The 22,767-nt window shown below is 33.0% G+C and overlaps 1 protein-coding gene across 1 annotated transcript in view; it reads left to right on the top strand.

Annotated features, from left to right (window-relative positions):
* Positions 1-22,767, top strand: part of BRWD3 (bromodomain and WD repeat domain containing 3) — a 124,740-nt gene that overhangs the window by 7,067 nt on the left and 94,906 nt on the right. The window contains exons 5-6 of the mRNA XM_081278037.1: positions 6,268-6,418; positions 8,732-8,830. Coding sequence (XP_081134163.1) covers positions 6,268-6,418; positions 8,732-8,830 — 250 coding nt within the window. The remainder of the gene's footprint in view (positions 1-6,267; positions 6,419-8,731; positions 8,831-22,767) is intronic.

Here is a 22,767-nt window from a genome sequence, read left to right as displayed (position 1 = left end):
GCCATAAAAACAATTCAGTATGACATTGATATAGTATTCACTCTTAGAAAGTAGAGTGAGTCTTTCAGATATCTTATTTCAGAGATTCTCATCCCTTCTCATTGAACTTATTTTCTATATATTATTTATAATTATTGTATTTTAAGTTATCTTGCTTAAGGTGTTTTCTTATGCTGTTTAGTATCTACCATGGTGGTAGTTAGCTGGCCCTCAATTATTATTTAATTTTCTTAACTTTTTAGAAGCATTTTTTATGTGTGCATATGTTTATGTGTGTGTGTGTATATATGTGTGTGTGTCTATGTGTGTGTGTTTATACTTATGTGTATATAACTATGGGTGTATATATATATCTGTATATAGATGTAATATCTATATATTATATGGACATGCCTATTTAAAGATATAATATCAGATTAATGTAGATATATACAAACACATAGTCATATATATTTTTATATATATATATATATATATATATATATATATATATTATATATACACATACACACACACACACACACACACATACACATACACATTCATATATGGTTTTGAACCTGGGGCCTTGCACATATTAAGCAAACACGGAGGTTTATTCCCAGCCATTTAGTTTATTTTAATACAGAGTTTTGTTAAGTTGTCTAGACTGGTCTGGAACTTGCCATCCTCCTGAGTATCTGGAATTACAATTGTGTGCCACCATACCTTATTTCATGATACATATATTTTATATTTATTTAATCTGTTAACTGGTGCTGAGGAGTTCTTTCATTGGACCTTTCTCTGCTGAACAACTTCTAGAATTTAGGTAGTTCCTCTGTCCTAATCTTGATTTCATTTGCCCTCAGGGTTATACTTTTAGCACTCTGTTGAGAAGTACCTTACCCTAGAGAATACTTAAACCTAGGAGGGTGGCCCTGGCTTCCTGAGTGTACCTTTGTTTTTTGGTATTGAACCCAGGGGCACTTTACCATTGAGCTACTTCCCCAGCCCTTTTTATTATTATTTTTTAAATTTGAGACAGGTTCTCCCTAAGTTGCTGAGGCTGGCCTCAAAGCAATCCTTCTGTCTCAGCATCCTGAGCTGCTGGAATTTCAGGCTCCCATACGTGGCCCTGAGTAAATCTTAAAATTAATAAAAATAAAAAGTAATTTTATGGATAATAATTAACATTTTCAAAAGAAGGTCATGGGAAATATTAATACTTTGTAGCCCACCTTGCTAACCAATGGTTTGACTAGAGAAAGACCTGCTTGCCTTCCCCATTTCTGCCCAGGTTTACTCTTTCCTTTCAAATTCGGTAAATATTAAAACACAACACTTTAAATTACAATGTAGGCATTTACACACACACACACACACACACACACACACACACGTGTGTGTGTGTGTGTGTGTGTGTGTGTGTATTTTTTTTTTTTTTTGAGAAGTGGGTCTCCCTTTATTTCCCAAGCAGTTCTCAAAATCATGGGCCCAAGTGGTTTTCCCACCTTATCTTCCTGACTAGCAGGAATAGGTGTACACCACTATGCCTGGCTATTTAGATATTTTAATTTTTTGGAAGATTATGTAGAAGAAACGAAACTATGGTTAATTTTTTTGTTTAATTTTTTTTGTACAAGCATTTGTATTCTTTTCCTTCAAAATCAGATGGTACTCTGAAGGACATAATTTGTAATTTTTCATAACATTAGCAGAAAATACTTAAACATCGAGAAGATATTATATGTTAGTCACTGTGCAAAGGGTTTTACTGGGTGGGGTTGTATTTCTCTTTGCCTGGAATGCTTGGTCCATACTCTTTGTCTTTTGAATTTTCACTTATCCTTCAGGTGTAAAACTGGACATGAACCCTTACCTTCAGGCAATATTAGGTACTGTACTTCCTTTCTTTAGCACTGTGTATTAGCCTCTGGGCCCTTGCAGTTTTCATTTGTTTCTATTTACTAGTTTGTTTCCTTCACTTGGACTATGGGTTCCCTTAGGGCAGCAGTTGAATCTTCTTTTCCTTGCATCCCTTACATTTCAATTGTGAATGAATGAATGCAAGTGAATGATTTTGTTTTTGTCTGAACAAAATCAGATGAGGTAGTTGTCACTGCTTCCTTTTTTATAAATGAGGAAGCTCAGATTCAGAGAGGCTAAGTAACTTCGCCCAGGGTCACATAAGTAGAAACTGGGGATGCTGGAATTATTCATAACTAAGTCTTCTATATCACATTGTGAAAAACAGTAAAAGCTAGTAAATTTTAGAGCCTGAATAATCCAGCCTGACAGATTTCAAAGTAGCTTGCTTCTATCTATACTTCTATTAACATAGTTAAACCTATTTTTCAAAATCTATTTTGTTTTTTATCCCTATTGATTTTAAGATTATGTGACTAACTTTTGTATGTGTCTTCCATCTTCCTTTGTAAAACTAATTTAAAAATACCAGATAGTGTTTCATTTTCCTTAAGCATACAATACCTTTTTGCTTCTTCATTTTACCTCTGTAGCCATAGTCTTAGTTAAAAACAAACAATTTTTCTTATACTTTTAAGAGTTACTTGTTTGTATTATTTTTAAAAGCTTTGGTTCAAAAAATTATACCATTTCCACTTGAAAAATTATATTTTAGATGTAGTTCTTGGTGTAGGACTGTCCTTCCAAGATAGCTACCTATATAGCACTTTACTCAGTGCTCAACGGGATTTCTCTTAACTAATTATGATATGCAGGATTATCTAGCATTTCAGGTCTTCCCGCTTGCCATAATGATTCTGAAGTGAATTCAGTCATTAGGTTTGCTCTCTAGGTCAGCCAGTCTTCTATCAAAAAGGTTTATAATTTAGGATTTTTTAGTTTTGCTTTCAATATATTCAGGTTTATAGTTTACATCTTTTTGCAGCCTTTTTGTCAGTTTCCAACTTTATAATTTTCAACTGTTAATATGAGTGGTAGAGAGGAGTGGGCAGAGTTCCAGATTCCTGTCTATTCATTGTGACATTTAAACAAAGCACTTCACTTCTCTGTAACGAGGAGATGGGTTGATTATACAAAATGTCCTTCCAATTCAAATATTCTATAATGCATTGGAGTTGTTTTATAGAATAATACTTGTGTTATACTCTTAAACTTTGTTTTCAGAGAAGTTCCCAAAACGCTCGAGAAGAGTTACTAGTCAGCCATTATATTCCCAAGATAAACATGTGGTTGAAAGATTGAAATTAGGATGTTTGAGCTTTAATTGAAAAAATTGAAAAGAGTTGTTTATAATATTAAGCCATGAAAGCCATGAAAGAATATTTTAAGTACAGACTTTTTTTTTTTTTTTTTTTTTTTTTTTGGTACTGGAGATTGAACTCTGGGGTGCTTTATGACTGAGTGAGCTATATCCCCAGTTCTTTTTTATTTGAGACAGAGTCTTGCTAATTTTCTGAGGTGGGCCTTGAATTTCTGATCCACCTGCCTCGGTCTCCCAAGTAACTGGGATTACTAATGTGTGCTACCTTACCTGACTTAAGTACATACTTTTACAATTATATTTTGTGACATATTATTTTACATTTACATAGATTTTAATGGAGAATTATAGAAAATCTTTTTTTTTGGGGGGGGGGGGAATTGGGGATTGAATTCACTTGCCCTTAACCACTGAGCCACATCCCCAGCCCTTTTTTATATTTTATTGAGATACATGGTTTTGTTGAGTTGCTTAGAGTGCCGTTAAGTTCCTGAGGCTGGCTTTTAACTCACAGTCCTCCTGCCTCAGCCTCTTGAGCCATAGGAATTATAGGATGCACCACCATGCCTGGCTTATAAAAAGTTTTGAAAATTTCAGTGTTCACAGTTCTTTTTTAAAAATATTTTTAGTTGTAGATGGACAAAATACCTTTGTTTTATTTATTCATTTTTATTTGGTGCTGAGGATTGAATCCAGTGCCTCAGCCATGCCAGTCAAGCACTCTCCCACTAAGCCACAATAGAACCCCAGACTCTGTACACAGCTCTTATGTCTGAAAAGATCATCTTAAAATAACTCTATTTTTATTAAGAAATAAATGGATTCCAGTAAACATTAACTACCACTTCTAAAACCCCAAATTTGATTTGGAAGGAACATTGTAAGAACCGCATTGATAAAGTCTGGGAGTATGCCAGTGTTTAAGGAGAAGTTAGTATGCTTAAAGTCAAAATATTGTTATTGCCATTCTTTTTGTAGACTCTGTATTTCTTTAGTACTACCAATAATGACATTTTTATTGATTTTACAGAAAAGTTGTTTTTGAGACTGCTTAGAAATTCAACAGTTCTCTGTTGTGTAAATATCAAGTGAACTTTATTTGCTGGTTTATCATACAAATAAAGTTCTAATTAGAGAAACTGAGGATATGGCCAAATGCTACAGTGCTCACCTAGCATGTACAAGGTTCTATGGTATTTAGTTAAGCTTTTGTATAACAAGTTTTATATAACTGTTGAGTTGGTCAGGGGATGAGAAAAAGAAAATTGTCAATAAAAGATATCTAGTAGCATCCTGTATAAAGCCCCTGGTATAGCATTTACTTGATCAAAAAATAATGGCTGATATCAGAAGCCTGGTTTTTCTAAGACAGTATTGGGAAAAGCACAGCTGTTATAAATAGTAATATGCAGTACCTTAAAGCTGTTTTCCCCATTCAGAAACTGTATATATTTTAATAGTACTAACTATATGTGTATGCACATGATAGGAAAAGCCCTATATTGTGTTAAGTTATGAGAAATAATTAAAAGATTTTGTTTGATACTTTGTCTCAACCCATAAGCTAAAACTAGTAGATGTAACCTCGTTGCTATTCTTCTGAGCTTTATGATAGTTGCTTGGGCCCTACCTATTTTAGTAGAGTAAAATTTTTTTTCCTTCAGGAGCTTATGAGTGATATTTTACAAAAGGAAATAACTTCAAAAAATAATACTCTTAATAGAATCATTTATATTCCCAGAATTCTGAATACATATATTCTAGTTCTTTAACCTATATTTCCTAAGACAAAAAAGGCACTGAAATTTTTCCTCTAGAAATTCTTATAACATTGATTATACGTAGACTTTACTTTGATATTCATTCATTCATTGATTTGTTCAACAAATATGTATTCTTTATGCAAGGGACTTTCTCAGTACTAGGAATATGGCAGTGAACAAAAGACAAAATATCTTTTCTCAGAGTGATCACCAGTGATGATTTACAAAATTTTTCTTTTGTGTTTTACTGTTGTTCTTGACCTGTTAATGTATGTCCTTTGCAATATATATATGAAGTACATATAAAAAATGGCATTCTAGCCAGAAGTGGACCTATGTCAACGTGAGAGTATGGATGCTCTTTGTAGCTAACAATCTTATTTTCTGTTTACTGCTTTCATAATTAGGTATTTATGAAACCTTTCAAGGATTTGAGCATTAGCTTAGATTTTAAAATTGTTTCTTTATTGATTAGTTCCTACTTTATGTGTTTGCTCATGTTCTGACATTTACTTGCAATTAAAAAAAATTGAGTCTAAGTTACAAGTCATGTTTGTTACGTGGATTCTTTTTCTAGAGTGTGGTATTTATAAAAATCATTAATTAGATTCCTTTTTAGAAACAAATGAACTTACACAGGAAAACTAATTCTACTTTATTGTATAAATGTGTTACCTTAATTATAAAGGGACTTGGGTGAGATTTGATGCAAGTAATATCTTTCATTTTTGTTCTTATCATTTGTATAGAATCCAGCATTTCTAATTCTTGATAAGTTCATTATCAGTATTGAGTAAATCAAGTAACAGTGTTTACACATTGCTTTTGTTTGGCGTGGATACTTTTGCTGCTTTGTAACACATATTTTGTGAAAGTAACAGCTAAGCATATAAGTTTATACAGATATATTAAAGTAAGTTAGAGTGCCATCTCATTTAAATGTTGTCATATCATTCTTTTTTTTAAAGAATTTAACATTTATTTTATTCATTTGTTTTTATGTGGTGCTAAGGATCAAATCCAGTGCCTCACCCATGCTAGGCAAGTGCTCTACCACTGAGCCACAACCCCAGCCCTGTCATATCATTTAAATGTGCTTATTTTGTGGCTGTTTTCTTAATTTAGTTCAAGCACTAAATGTTTAAAATTTTATTTTACTAATTTCATATTTAAAACTATACTCTGCTCCATGATGGAAATGGTAAGAGACTCAATTAATGTTTGTAAGCCAAAAATGTTATGTTTTTCCTTTTGTGTTTAATTTCTCTGTTTTAGGTGGCAGCCAATGCACACATTCCTCCAGACTACCTCCTTAAAATTTGTGAGCGGATTGGTCCCTTACTAGATAAGGAGATCCCTCAGAGTGTTCCTGGGGTACAAACATTACTAGGTGTTGGTCGGCAGTCTCTGTTACGGGATGCCAAAGGTAAGATTTTCATACATTAGAACTTTGTTATTAGAGGAACGAGTAAAGAGAAAAAATGTTCTCTTGTTTTTGATAAATACTCATTTACTTCTAGATTTTGTTATCTTGTCCATATTGTTTTTACTTTCTTAGTGTACAAGTAAATTTTTAGAGGCCTATAAAGAAACCCTTTGTGTCAATCTGAATATTAGAGAAAAAGAATATAAAATGAAGTATGTTGATACCCAATTCAGGTCTTCATAATTTATATACAAACAGATACAAAAACTGTGGTATATATGTGTATAAAGAATTATAATGTAAAAAAAAGTACATGTATAAAGGCAAAAAAAAATGAATATCGTTACCTTAGATTAGGTAGAGGGAAGTGAAAGGAGGGGAAGGCAGGGGATGTGGGGATAAGAAAAATAGTAGAATGAAACAGACATTATTACTTTATGTATATATGTGACTGTATGACCAGTATGATTGTATACTATGTATATTCAGAAAAATGAGAAATTATATTCCATCTATGTATGATATATCAAAGTATATAAATGCATTCTTCTGTCATGTATAACTAATTAAAACAAATAAAAATTTTAAAAAAGAAAAAGAAAAGTACCCCCTCTCAAAAAAAAAGAATATAAAACCCCTTTATAATTTTGAAATAGAAATCTCAAAGGCTACTGCTGTGATTACAATAGTATAAATGTTTAAAAATTATTTTCTTATTTTATAATGTTTTTCTCTTTATTAGTCTTAATAATATAGTCTAATCTTATTGTTCATTTCATGACAAATAAATGAAAATTAGATGTAAATTTTTCATAATTAAAATATTTAAACCAAAAATATTAATCACTGGTGACTGTCAAATACTGGTTTCTCTATTTTGCTACTTTTCAGTTTTTATAGACTTTTTTCCAACATGGAACCCCCAAATGTAAAACATATAAAGTGGAATTTTCTAATATAAAAATGTGAAATTAGCCTGACATGGTGATGAATGCCTATGAGCCCAGTGATATGGGAAGCTGAAGCAGGTGGATCACAAGTTTAATCTAACCTGGCAAATTAGCAAGACCTATTGTAAAAATTAAAATAAATAAATAAGATAAAAATGAACTGGGGATGTAGCTCAGTGGTAAAGTCAAATCCTGGGTTAAATCCTAGTACCAAAAAAAAGTAAAATTGGGCATTAAGAATACCTCTTAGAATATTAAATACTTCTGGGCAAGCAACCAGTTTATTTGTATGTATTGTTTTATTAGCATACTGTTTTTAAAGATCTACTTCATTAAGATAGTTACATGGTTGTGGCTCAGTGGTAGAGCGCTTGCCTAGCATGTGCAAGGCTCTGAGTTTGATCCTCAGCACCACATAAAAATAAATAAATTAAAGGTATTGTGTCCAACTACAACTGAAAAATAAATATTTTAAAAAAGAGATAGTTGCATAAATGATGCCAGATTTTATTTTATTTTGGTACTAGGGTCACTTGATCATTGAGCCATATCCTCCACCACTTTTTTATTTTTTATGTTGAGACAGGATCTCCCTAAGTTTTGCTAAGTTGTTGAAGCTGGCTTTGAACTTGAGGACCTCCTGCTTCATCCTCCCAACCTGCTGGGATTACAGTCATTCACCACTGTACTTGGCTGTTGCAGATTTTAAGCATCTCATTTTATAATTGCAATTCTTTCATTGAGTTAATTTGGAAGCTTTTAAGAGTACTCATATATTTTTATTTCTCAGTCTAATTATTAGGAATATTTAGATTTTTTTTTCAAATTTTTAACAAACATAAGAGACAAAAATGATGACTATTTATAGTTAGTAATCATCTGATATGCTGTGTTACCTCTTATGACACAACCTGTAAGTACTCAATAATATGAGCTTGCACAATGTGTAAATGTGCCTGAATTCTCTGTGGAAAATTTGTACAAAGATTTGATCAGATCTTTGCTTATACAGTGTCGTGAGTAGGCATGTATAAGCCTAAAGATCAAGAAGAAAAATGTAAACCAATTTTTTTTTTCATCTGTGACACAGTTGCATAAGATTTAAATGTACATAAAAGAAGTTTCAGTTTGAAAGAAATGCAGAAATACAATATCCTGGGATTAATATGTGAAGGTATTGTGTTTACTAGTTATAATTTAGTTTAAGAAATGTTTAAATATATGAATATCATTTTGTTGTGGCTTTAATAGGGCAACATATATTCCAAGAAATGAAATTGAAATCAGATATGTGCCTCAGAGGCACAAAGGAAAAGAAAAATACTGCTGTATTCCTTGACTAACTTTTAGTCTTTTTACACAGACTGTAAGAGTACACTATGGAATGGGTCTGCTTTTGCAGCTCTACATAGAGGCAGGCCTCCAGAACTACCTGTAAATTATGTGAAACCTCCAAATGTGGGTGAGTAATTATCCACTTGAGTTATAAACATGTTCTTGATTCATTCTTCCTTGAACTTATTAGAAAGGCAAAAATGTTTATAAAAATTAAATTTGAAGTATAAATAAACTGGTTATGTTCCTAAGGAGTTTGTTAATCTGGATTTTAAGTCATTTTTAGTTAAAACAAAATATAACCATGTTTTTTTTTTTTTTTTGGTAAAAGGTGACTTTTTTTCATTTCATTTCTTTCTTGCCAAAAACATTTCTTTTAAAAAATATAGTACAGATGTTTTTATCCCCGTGATTGTCTGTGTGCTGGATTTCCCAGAAGGTTTTACTTTTCCCAAAAGTTTCCCAAAACTTATCCCTTCTGATTGCTTTCACAAGGAAACAAAAGTATATTCTGCTTATATCTGTTTGCCAAACTTGTAATGATGTTTATGTGTCTTATTAAGAAAAAAAGTCACTCTTCCCAATTCTACTTTACTTCAATTTACATCTCCCATTCAAATTACTATTGGGACATCTCTGGCCAGAACATTTTGAAGAAATACTAGTTGTGGTTCCCAAGGAGATTTAGGCACAAAACCATTTATATGATTAGCTCTCACAACACATTTGCCAAACAAGGTGTTGGATGAACTGCCATTCTGTTTCTCTGTTTTCTCCCTCTTCAAAAATTATATAGTTTTTACAGTGCATAGTGTTATAGAGTATGTATTAAAATTTTAAAGGACTGAATTTCAGATTGAAAAATAAGAGTATTTTTTTAAGCTGGCATGGTGGTGCATGACTGTAATGCCAGCTACTCTAGAGACTGAGGCAGGAAGATCACAAGTTTTAGTTCAGCCTGGACAACTTAGTTGAGACCCTGTCAGGAAATAAGAATTAAAAAGGACTAGGGATGTAGCCCACTGGTAAAGTGTACAGGTTTCAATGCCTGGTATAAAGAAAAAAAAATAGAATACTTTTTTACAAAAGGATACTATTATATACAATAAGTTTATAAGAATGTATTTACCTCCAGACATTAAATAAGTTAGTGTTAGAAATTATTTAAAAATATATTTAGACCACAGCTGGTCATGGTGGTGCATACCTGTAATCTCAGCAACCCTGGGGGTTGAGACAGAAGGATTATGAGTTCAAGGCCAGCTTCAGTGACTTAGCAAGACCCTGATTCTAAACAAACAAACAAATAAATAAATAAGGCTAGAAATGTGGCTTATTGGTAAAGTGATCCTGGATTAAATCCCCAGTACCAAAAAACAAATAAATAAGTAAAATAAATAAAACTATTTAAATCAGGTGTGGTAATGCACACCTATAATTCCAGTGACTTGGGAGGCTAAGGCAGGAGGGCAGCAAAAGTATAAGGCCAGCCCAAGCAACTTGGTAAGACCCTGTCTCAAAAACAAAATAAAATAAAACAAAACAAAAACAAACAACCTCCCCACCACCACAAAACAAAAAATGGACTGGGATTGTAGCTTAGAGGGAATGCACTCCAGGGTTCAGTACCCCCCCTAGTACCCCCCCCCCAAAAAAAAAGATATTTGTGCAAATTCATTGATTAAAGAACATTCACAAGACATATTAAGGGAAATTTGATACTTTCAATTGTACCGTTAGCAATAGTTTTTTATAGTCTGAAGTTAGTTGGCAAATACATTACTGGGTTGGGTTTAATTGGATGTAACATTGCTAACATTTTTTTTTCACTTTAAAGGGTACTTTGTTTACCTCACCAGAATTCTTCAATGTGCACTTTCCCTTAAACCACTTAAAACTTCATAATTTATTGCACTGAATTGAGACAATTTCCATCCATTTATTTTTGCTAACAATATATATTTTTAGCCATACTATTCAATGTTATTTTTGTGGTGTGTTATACTTCTTTAGTGGTCACATGTGAAGAGCAGAAGAGCAGACTTCAAAGTATTTTCAGGCTTTTAAAATCTTCTCTAACCTTCCATCTTGTTTCCTTTTTCTTTTTAAAAAATATCTTTAGTTGTAGATGGACACAATATCTTTATTTTGTTCATGTAGTTTTATATGGTGCTGGGGATCAAACTCAGTGGCTCACATGTGCTAGGCAAGTGTTCTACCACTGAACTACAACAAGCAGCTCCTCCTTTTTCTTTTAACTAAGCATGCTCTTTCAAATTTATGCTGGTTTTGTATAGTAAGATTTTTACACTGACTTGAATCAGTTTATTATACTTTTAGTAATTTCTTAGGAATTGTTGTATTCCTGGTATTGCTCTCAAATTCTTAAAATCTGCTGTTATTTGGGAAGGGCTTTTAGAATAGAGGTAATTCAATCGTGTATCTTCAGGTAGTACATAGTAGTGAACCATACCTAAGTTAAAGAGAATTGGAATGCAGAGCCTGATTGAAAACTCAGAGGATTAAAAAAAAATCCTCAGGATTTCTAAGATAGTAATCAAGATAAATATGAAATTTGCTTTTGACTTTGTGATTTGAGGCAGGTTTTTCATTGTGGGGTACAGTCTACACAGAACTTAATTAGGTAGATAAGTCTTATAAAAGTTTTTTCAAAGAATCTTAGAACTAGAGAAAACTATAGCAACATTTTGTTGAAAAACAGGGTTCAGTGAAGTGAGTTTTACAATAATAGGAAAATATTGAATAGATATAGGAATACTTTGCCTTTTCATATGCTAAATTAAATTATTATTCACGTTATGGGTACCATATCTCAAGTAATTTGATCTTGGAAACCTTCCCCCAGAATAACTGTGAAGATTCTGAATGTTTAGGAACATTCTGATTTAGGAAACTGTTGCAAACCCTTCTGTTTATAGCAGGGAAGCCTAAAGCCAAGAGTAGTCATGTAATTGGAATAAGATATATTGCTTGCCTTCAAATCTACTTCTATTTTTATATCATGTTCATGGTCATATGGTACTATACTTTCTTGCTCTAATATATCTATACTTACAGATCTATAAAGGTAGAGGTTTGGGTGTATTACACACTCATTCATTTTTTAATTGATTGATTGATTGATTGGTACAGGGAATTCCAGGGGTGCGAGCCACATCCTCAGACCTTTTATTTATTTATTTATTTTTTTTATTTTGAGACAAGATCTTACTAAGTTGCTTAGGGCTGACCTCAAACTTGCAGTCTTCTTGCTTCAACCTCCCAAGTTGCTGGGATTATGCATGTAACACCTTGCCCAGCTAACTTTTATTTTTTAAAGTCAAGTATATTAAGGTATAGTTAATAAAATTCTCCCTTGTTAAGTGGGTAGTTCAAGGAGTTTTTGCAGTGTATACATTTGTATGAACACTGACACACGAAAAATACAGAATATTACTATTACTTCCTTAATATCCTTTCCACAAATTTTGAAAATCATTAATCTTTTTTTCTGTGACTGTATTTCACCTTATTTAGAATGTCTTCTAAGTTAAATTGTATAGAATATAATCTTTTTGTTAGTCTGATTTCATATGAACCAGTGCTTTTAAGATTCATGCATGTAATTTCATTTATCAGTAGTTTGATCCTTATTACAAAATAATATTCCATTGTTTGGATATATTGCTATGTGTTCATTTTTCAGTTGATGGACATTCACATTGTTTTTACATTTTGGCTATTATGAATAAAGCTACTCCTAACATTATTGTGCAGATCTTTTCATGAATTCTGGGGCATGAATATCTAAATAGTAGAAATTTTAGATTATATGGTGAGTACAGGTTTAGCTTTGTAAGAAACTGCCAAACTGAACAGTGGCTGTCCTCTTCTGTGTTCCCACTAGCAATATATGAGATTTCCAGTTGCTTCATATTCTCACTACCTTCTGATACTGTCAGTTGATATCTTTTTATGTGTATAATTGCCAATCTGTGTGTCTTCTTTAGTGAGGTGTTTTAGTCAGCTTTTTTGCTGCTGTGACCAAAAGACCAGACAATAACAATTTTAAGGAGGAAAAGTTTATTTTAGGGCTCACGGTTCAAGAATTCTTAATCCATAGACAGCCCATTCCATTCCTTGGGGCCTGATGTGAGGCAGAACATCATGATTACAGTGTGTAATAGAGGAAAGCAACTGGGAACTTGGCACCAGGAAGGAAAGAGAGAGTTCTCTCACCAAGGATAAAATATAAGACACATCCCCCAATGACCTACCTCCTCTTGTCATACCCTGTCTACAGTCACCACTCTGTTGATCCTTGTCAGGGGATTAATGCACTGATTAAGACTCTTATCCCAGTCATTTCACTCTAAACTTTCTTGCATTGGCTCACACATTAACTTTTGTGGGACACTTCATATCTGAATCATAACATGAAGTACTTGTTTATATCTTTTAACCCCCCTACTTCTTTTGCATTAATGGGGATGAACCTAGTGCCTCCAGCATAAGCATGATAGGCAAAAACAAAGGTATATCCCTAGCTCTTTAAAGCAAATTGAGACAAGGGTCTCACTAAGTTATCATGGCTGTCCTTGAGCCTGTGATCCTCTTGCTTCAGTCTCCCAAGTAGCTAAGATTATAGGTGTGCATCAACAGGCCTGGCTGCTTTTTGCCTATTTTTTTAAAAAAATTGATTTATTTTTCTTATTGTTGGGTTTGGAGTTTTTATATACAGTTTGTGTACAAGTTCTTTGTATTTTTCATATATTTTGTCCCTGCTATGGCTGTCTTGGTTTTTATTTTAGCATACTGGGGATTAAATTGGGGCAGTTTATCACTGAGCTATATCACCAGCACTTTTTTATTTTTATTTTTTGGATAGCAGGGATTGAACTTAGGGGCATTCGACCACAGAGTGACATCTCCATCCCTGTTTTCTACATTATTTGGAGACAGGTCTCACTGAGTTGCTTAGCATCTTTTGCTGAGTCTGGCTTTGAACTTGTGATCCTCCTGCTTCAGCCTCCTGAGCTGCTGGGATTACATGTGTGTATCACTGTGCGGAACTGTCTTTACATTTTTTTTTTAAAGAGAGAGAGAGAGAGAGAGAGAGAGAGAGAGAGAGAGAGAGAGAGAGAGAGAGAGAGAGTTTTTTTAATATTTATTTTTTAGTTTTTGGTGGACACAACATCTTTATTTTAAATATTTTTATGTGGTGCCCTGCGCATGTCAGGTGAGCGCATTACTGCTTGAGCCACAACCCCAGCCCCCTGTCTTTACATTTTTAACTGTCTTTAAAAGAACAAGTTTTTTATGAAGTCCTGTTTATAAATTTTATCATAAAATTTATGCTTTTGGTGTCCTAGGAAATCTTTGCCTAACACAGGATAACAAGGATTTTATCTTATATATTCTTTGAGAAGTTTTGTTTTAAATTTGGATTTTTGGTACTTTTTGAGTTAATTTTTATATTAGATTTATGGTTTAGGTGAGTTCATTTTTTTGCATGTGGATATCCAAATGTGTTAGAACCATTTGTGGAAAATACTATTCTTTCCCCTTGCCAAGGATTACCTTGCCTCGTGATAGACCATGTATGTATTGCCTATTTCTGCACTTTATCCTATGTGAGTTTCTTAACTTTGGTCTCATTTTAAAAAAATGTTTTGACTTTTTTTTTGTACTGGGGATTGAACTCAGGGACATTTAACCACTGAGCCACATCACAGCCCTATTTTGTATTTTATTTAGAGACAGGGTCTCACTGAATTGCTTATTAGCACCTTGCTGTTGCTGTGGCTGGCTCCTGCCTTAGCCTGTTAAACCCCTGGGATTACAGGTGTGCACCACTGCACCAGTCTATGTTGAATTATTTATTCCAAAGTTCCCATTCTCTGTGTGGTTAATCTGCCTGTTGTTTAGTAATTTAATGAAATGCAGGGGAGGGAGCCTGGAGAAAGAATTTGTGAGTTAATTCTTAGATCCCATTCTCCAAACTATTGTAGTACTTTAAATATATGTGTGTGTGTGTGTGTGTGTGTGTGTGTGTGTATACACACACACACACACACACATATATATAGTTAGATATAAATTTATATATATATATAAATAATATATATTATTAAATTTATGATAAATTATTATAAATATATAATTATTATAAATATACATATATTAAATTTATATATATATTTATATTTATATTTACTTTTTCCAGGGGTGACTTTCTAAATTCCTCTAGGGCAACAACAAATATGCCTATAATATTTATTTTATTGCAGAATTAAGTTTTAATCATGCTATTTCATTATCTGTATGCTTAACAGATCAAGTTGGTTTTGCATTGTGCCAAAGTTAATTCAGAGGAAGAATTCAGAGGAAGAAAACTAAATTTTAAAACAATATTAATATCCAGTGCCACTCAAAGAAATTCTGAGCCATATGTAATTATCTGTAGTATTGTTTGAGGTCTTATACATCCAACACTAAGTTGTTTCTCCTTCTTTCTTTTAAAGAGTAGTATTTATTTTTGGAAAATTTCTGCAATTTGAAGTTTTCATACAAATACAACTCTGTTGCTGTGCTAGGTGGTCAGTATAGAAGTAATTTTTAAAAGTTTGATTCATATCTATTTGTAGAACTAGTATTATAGTTAGTACTCATCATGGTAAAAGTTTCAGAATTTTTCCCAATTATCTAAATAGTTTTCAGAAAATTCCCTGTGGAAATGACAGCAGGATGACTTATTCATTTAATAAAAGTGATGTTACAACTAAAGAACAAATGTACATACTTATATTTCTAGACTGAGTCAAATGTATGATGTAATAAGACTCAATTTTTAAACTTTTACCCCTTTTATCCTTAGTACAATTAGCTTATAATACAGTCCTGTAATTTATAAAGTAAGCCTTTATTTATACTGTATACACCTCAGGAAGCTTGCATTAATTCTAAACCAAATTAATATTTATGTGTTGCTGGTAAGTTTCTATTTAATATTGACTCTTGACTTATTGGCCATTGTATGAATATGTGTCACATTTAATGGCAATTCTTTTGGAGGTGGGAACTCTGTTTCTTGTCAGTACATAAATATGAAAGAAAGTAATCTCATTTGTACTTTTTAAAGTCTGGATGAGATGACTTGAGTTTCTGCCAGGAATATTTGTCATCCTCCCTCTCTAATTTTATGTAGTTATTATCCCTTGCCAAAGGGTCACATTTCTGTCAGGTCTTGCATTTTCATTTTTTGTCTTCCTCCAGTTACTACCTCCTCCTTTTTGTACTCACATGATTGTGCACAAAACAAGTTGCTTCTAAAGTCATTACTCTTATGTATCTGGAAAAGAGCAAGGGATGGTTTTCACACCTGCAAGTAATTAAAACTGAAATATAAACTCAGATTCTTTTGTATGTGCTGCATTGTGAGTGCTCACTAAATATTAAATGGATGGAAGTGCTATAATTACTTCCACATGGAAACTGAAATGTCCCTTTTAAATGTGATTGCTTTTAACTTGAGTATTGAACCCAAAGCCTTGCTCATGCTAGGCAAGTGTTCTACTACTGACCTACATCCCTAACCTCTTTTAAATTTTTTTTTCTTTGTTATACATGGACACTATCTTTATTTTGTTATTTTGTTTATTTATTTTTATATAGTGCTGAGGATTGAACCCCGAGCCTCACATGTGCAAGGCAAGGACTCTGCCATTGAGCCACAACACCAGCCCCCCCAACCTCTTTTTAAAATTTTATTTTGAGACAGGGGCTTGCTAAGTTTCTCAGACTCTCCTTGAATTTGTGATCCTCCCGTCTTAGCCTCCACGGTAGCTGGAATTACTGGCATGCAGTACCTTGGCTTGCTTTAAACAATATTATATGGTTGTATACAGCTGAATTTCCAGTCCCTTGTATCTATTTCTGAAATCTATATTGTAGTAATATTTGGATTAACAATTTTAGTATGTTTACAGGAAAACATTTTATAGGTGGCTTATTTTCATCATATAAAATATAAAATATAATGAGAAAATAATTTCTTTGAATGCTATTATGAATATATTTTTTCTTTTGTCATTATTCCTTATAACTCCTTTGGTCTTTTCTTTTAATATATGCTAAAGTATTCTAAAATAATCTTTTTATATTTACTCTCTAAATGTAACTGAGTACTTTACAGAAATAGAACCTTACATTCATATTTCACAAAGGGAATCTGTAAAACTGCCAGGTTTGTTTAGTTGGAAGAAAAGGCAGTCTGAAATTTCTGTGCATAATTAAATCAGGTTGAAAGGTTTGGAAGAGGATGAAAATAAGATTTGAGATATTTATTATCCCCATTTTTACTAAGGGAATTTTGGAGAAAAATCTGAACAGAATTGGAAATAGGGTTTCTTTGCCATATCTTGTATTAGCCAAGGAATAACACATTCAATGACCATGAACTAGTAATCCTGTAGGATTCACTGTGTTATTTAAATTATACTGTGGATGGGTATTATGGGATGGGATTGACATCAGCCTTAAAAACTATAAAGCTTTACCTATGGATGGTTGAAATTTTAGAGACAATTTGATTCATAGTAACATTAAATACTGAATGAAATAATTTTGCAGTTTTGTACATTTCCTGGAGTTTTAAGATTTTCTTTGAATTTGTTTTTATTTCTTGTCTACTCTTTTATCTTTAATCTATGTTAATATTTTGTTGGTAGAGCTTTTTTTTGAAAACTCAACTATTATTCACATCAAATATTGCAGATCTAGAACTGACATTGAATTTCTTTTTTTCCTTTCTTTTTAAATTTATTTTTACATACATGACAATAGTGGAGTGCATTACATTCATAATTATCCATTCACAGCACAATTTTTTGTAACTGTATATAAAGTATGATCACACCACATTATACCATTATACATGAGCTCTCTTATTTTTTTGCATACAATTTTTAATGCACCTTTATACCATCATTTATCATATCTCTGTTTGTATATAAGGTATGTTGATACCAACTTCACATCTTCATACATGAATTTTGTATAATGATGATCCTATCCTTCCACCATCCTAGCTATTCCCCTTCTCCCTCCCTTTCCCTCCCACCCCTATTCCCTATCTAGAGATAATTTTCCTCCTATGCTCTCCCTCCCTACCCCACTTTGAGTCACCCCCCCCCTTATATCACTGACATTGAATTTCATGAGTTAATTTCTAGTAGTGTTTTTTTTAATGCTATTTAGGATGAAACCCAGGACATAACACATGCTAGGCAAATATTCTGCCACTGAGCTACACTTCCAGCCCAATGTTTTCAGTGGTTTTGGCAGGCTATCTTTTTAGTTTTATTGTCCTTCCTATTTCATGGAGCTGTTAACGTTTATTACATTTTAATCAATCGAGGTTGCACATATGCATCATTTTCTTATTAAGATTAAAAAAATAAAGTACTAATGTTGACCCAGTGATCTTTTTGTAAAAGAGAGAATGTCAATCTAAAATTATTTGAGCCCTGCCTAAGTACAGCTTGTTTCCTGGGAATAAAATCTCTTTGTATTTTATGATTAGAATTTGATGGTAATGGGTGTGGTATAAGAAGCTTGATCTATGCAGAGTAGTCATTTCTGCCCCAAACATATAAAACCTTAAAACTGCTATTTGGTCAGCAGTTAGTGTCTGAGCCTTGTGCTGTTTTTGATTCAGCCTTAAGCTTTTTCTGAAAGCATACTTCTCCCTGCTTCATTCCCCCATCACACTTCCACATTCCTCACTTGTATTTGAGATAGGATTGTAGCCACTATTTCTTATAAGTTCAACACTTTGTTACATTATTTTTAAGTTGGCCTAGAATATTCTAAAAACTTTTCTTTATCCTATAGGCAGTATATTAGAATATTATTTTGGTAGTTGCTGGCAGCTGGGCAAACTTCCAGCTGCCAGCAGGTAGTATTGTGCTTTCATTCCTCTCATAGACTGGAATATACAAACTTGTGTTGGGATTTTTCTGAATGGTTATTGGTAACAAGGCACTCTTGTTTTATTTTTTTAAACATTTATTTATGTTTTAGTTGTGGTTGGACTCAATAACTTTATTTACTTATTTTTATGTGGTGCTGAGGATCGAACCCAGGGCCTCACATGTGCTAGGTGAGCACTCTACCACTGAGCCCCAGCCCCAACAAGGCACTTTGATTTTTTTGTTAAATATTTATTTTTAAATTATAGGTGGACACAATAACTTTATTTTATTTTATGTGGTGCTGAGAATCAAACCCAGTGCCTCACCCATGCCAGGTGAGCGAGCGCTCTGCCTCTGAGCCCCAGCCCCAGCCCAACAAGGCACTTTTAAACACAATGTGTTATATAAAGTTCAAAACACAATAGAATCTTAAATTTACCATGTGACAAATGAAATGTGGCTTTTATTTATATATGAAATTTGCTTAACATTTGGCTAAAAAAATTCAGTTTGTCTTTCAATGCCATTTGTAGAAAATTGAAAATATTATATTTTATGTAATTTATATTGAAGTTTAAAATTTAAAAATTAGAGCCAGGTGTGGTGGCACATTTCCTTTATTCCTACTGGGAAGGTGAGGCAGGAGGATCACAGTTTCAAAACCCACCTCAACAATTTAGTGAGGCCCTAAGAAACTTAGCAAACTGTCTCAAAATAAAAAATAAAATAGGGCTGGGGATATGTCTCAGTGGCTAAATGTCCCTGGGTTCAATTCCAGTACCAATAAGTAAGTAGGTAAGTAAGCAAGTAAGTAAATAAATAAATAAATATTAGAAAACTACACAAGGATTTTATGAATGCTATGTACAACCTATTATTAGATTGTAAGTGATAGATAAAATTGCTCCAGAGTTATATGATTCATTTTTATTAACCATCACATATCATCAATTTGTGTACTTTTGGTTTTTATGTGGTTCATGGTGCCAAGTTGATGGTAAACTCTTTGCCAACAGATGTGGAAGTTAACTGGCTTTGGTTAAGTTCCATATCTCTTAGCATTATTTATCAGAATATTTTCTGTGATATAAGCAGTAGAATTTAGTGAGTTATTATATCTTTTCTGGCAGTAATAATCTCTTATGGTTAGTGATTTTCTTTTGGGCTCATAGGTTTCTTTTTTTTTTTGTTTTCTTTCCTTTTAATTTTGTATTTTAAGACAGGTTCTCACTAAGTTGCTTATGACCTTGCAAAGTTGCTGAGGCTGGCTTTGAAGTTGCAATCCTCCTGCTTCAGCCTGTGCCACTGTGCCTAGGTCAGAAGTTTTTTGGTGTATGGATTTAGAGATAATTTTTTTCAGGATTAAACTGCTGAAAGTGTAGGGTAATTAAAAATAAAATTTCTTGTTGAAGTATAATCAACCAAAGACCACCAAGAACTAATTCTGTATTATGAAATCACATTTATTAACTCACAGGGAGGGGATAAACTTCCAATAAACCATGCAGTGCCCCTGGATAAGGTGCATGAGGGAAATGTCTTTTATTTTATTTTGTAATATTTATTTATTTTTAGTTGTAGTTGGACACAATACCTTTATTTTATGTATTTATTTTTATGTGGTGGTGAGGATCAAACCTAGAGCCTCACATGTGCTAGGCAAACACTCTACTGCTGAGCCACAACCTCAGCCCAGGAAATGTTTGGCTTACACTAAAAACATTGTGAGGAGGGTCTAAAGGAAGCCAAGGTCAGTTCTGGATTCGAGATTCTTTCTGAGGCAGATTGGGGAAGCAAGTAGGTGCTACCATGAAGCAAGGGTAGTTTAGGAGTTGGTATCAGTAAACAAAAATAGCAAAGTGGATCTGGGGATATCATTCTTAAGAAAGCAGTAATGGCTCAAGAGGGGGTCATTAATGATATTTTACAACTGTTGCCTGACCTTGGAAAAAAATGCAGCTGAGTTTATCTGTCTATCCTCCCAAGCCTAATTAATTGCAGGGCTGTTTTTGACTCAGTCCTTGATGATATTCACTCTTGTAGTCCCAGATAAATTTTGACTCTTTCAACACATGGTCTTACAAAACAACTATTTAATTTTTAAAACAAAAATAAAATGTTCTGGGGATTGAACCCATGGGCATTTTACCACTGAGCTACATGCCCATCCCTTGTTATTATTTTTGAGACAAGGTTTCACTAAGTTGTTTTGGGCCTCCCTAAGTTGCTGAGGTTGGCTTCAAACTTGCAGTCCTCCTGCCTCAGCCTCTCTAGTTGCTAGGATTACAGGTGTGCACCACCATGCCAATGCACAGCTTACAATTCTTTTATTAAAAGCACATGGTTAACATATGGCAATTTGTTATTGATTTAATTAAGACTGTTCTGGATGTTCTTAGTCTGTTGAGTTGAAAATCTTTTATTGTAGCCTACAGGTATTTTCTGATGTCAGTTCAAAATTTCATGCCATTGTGAAACAATTTTAATACAAATAAAATTTAATGAACAAATCTGATATGGTAATATTGGAATACTCTTGTTATGTTGGTGAGCTTTTCAGTAGAACTCAATTTAGTAGAAGCCAGAATCTCTGCTGATTGTAAGTTTCATGAGTGGATGTAATATTGTAGAATTTTGTTTTAAAATTATTTCCTGTTTCAAGTTCATAGCAGATTTATTTTCTATAATATCATTAAATAGCATTGAAAAGTGGGATTATTGAGCTAGAATCAGGAGTCTTGGATTGAATTTAGGCTTTACCAGGAAAGATAGCTTTTTGGGCCTTATTTTCTACATAAAAAGTGAACACTTTGCTTTAAAATCTCATAGGATTATTGTGAACTCCATTGAGGTATCTTTGGAATTACATTATAAACTTTAAAATGTTATGCAAATATAATTTTAATTATCATTGAATCACAGATGCTGATAATAATGTTGGCAATGATGATAATGAGTCATAGGTTAAAAATTTAGTGTTTGAGTTATCTTCATGGAAAAACTGTGTAGTTTACATATAACTCTAATGGGGCTCTACTTTAATATCCAAACAAGTATCAGACCTAGGTCTTTTGACTTCTACTTCATTGCTCTTTCTACAAATTACCTTCGCAAAGTAAATACAGTTTGAGAATACATTACTCAAAATGCTTGGGATTAGCAGTATTTCAGACTTCTGGAGTTTTTTGATTTATGGGATATTTGCAAAGAATTTACTATTTGAGCATCCCCACTCTAAAATCTGAAATCTGAATTGCTTGATGTATATTGAATAAAATGATAGCTTTTATTCACTGTATGGGAGTTGGTAAAAGCTGTTGTTTTATTCAATATACGTTGAGCAAACTATATCATGTACAGCACCTTGAAAATTGAGTACCAGTTTTACTAATAAGTGGAAGACCTGCTTGCATAATGAGAGCCTAGAGTTTGCAGTGGAAGTTGAAAATAGAAAGGGAGGTTGGTGGCCAATTATTAGAGATACTCCATGCCAGGGATTGGCAAACTTTTTGTGTAAAGGGCTTGATAATAAATGTTTATGACCTTCGAGGTTCATTTGTTCCCTATTTCAGTTGCTCAAATCTGTTGTAGTTTGAAAACAGTAAAAGATAATGTGTAAATGAAAGGACATGGCTATTTCCAATAAACTATATTTATAAAAAGAGATGATGGGCTATTTTTGGGCTATGGACCTTTGTTAGCTAACCCTTGCTATTCGTTATATAGTGACTTTAGGTTATAGCCTATAAGTAATGAGGAAAACCATTGTATATTTTTTAGTAGAAAAATTAAATGATTGGAATTTTATTTTGAAAATATGGCTCAGGTGATATGATATAGGATAAATTATGGAGAAGTTGGAAGAGGCAGGCAGGGAAATCATAGGGAGGTTATTAATAGATGTAGACAAGAAGCAATGAGTATGGAGATAGTAGTAATATAAATGGAGATAACTGAATCAATTCATGCTAGATTTTGGAGGTGGGATTAAAAATACAGTTTTGTTGGATATAAGGAGTAAAATAATTAAAAATATAATGTTAAAGTTGATATGGAGACTTCATAGGGAACTTGTGATGGAAGGTGAAGA

This window comes from Spermophilus citellus (assembly GCF_964194105.1).
Source record: "Spermophilus citellus genome assembly, chromosome: X".
In the NCBI taxonomy this organism is placed as follows: domain Eukaryota; kingdom Metazoa; phylum Chordata; class Mammalia; order Rodentia; family Sciuridae; genus Spermophilus; species Spermophilus citellus.
Note: the sequence above shows the minus strand (reverse complement) of the source record. Positions and strands in the feature narration are given on the sequence as shown.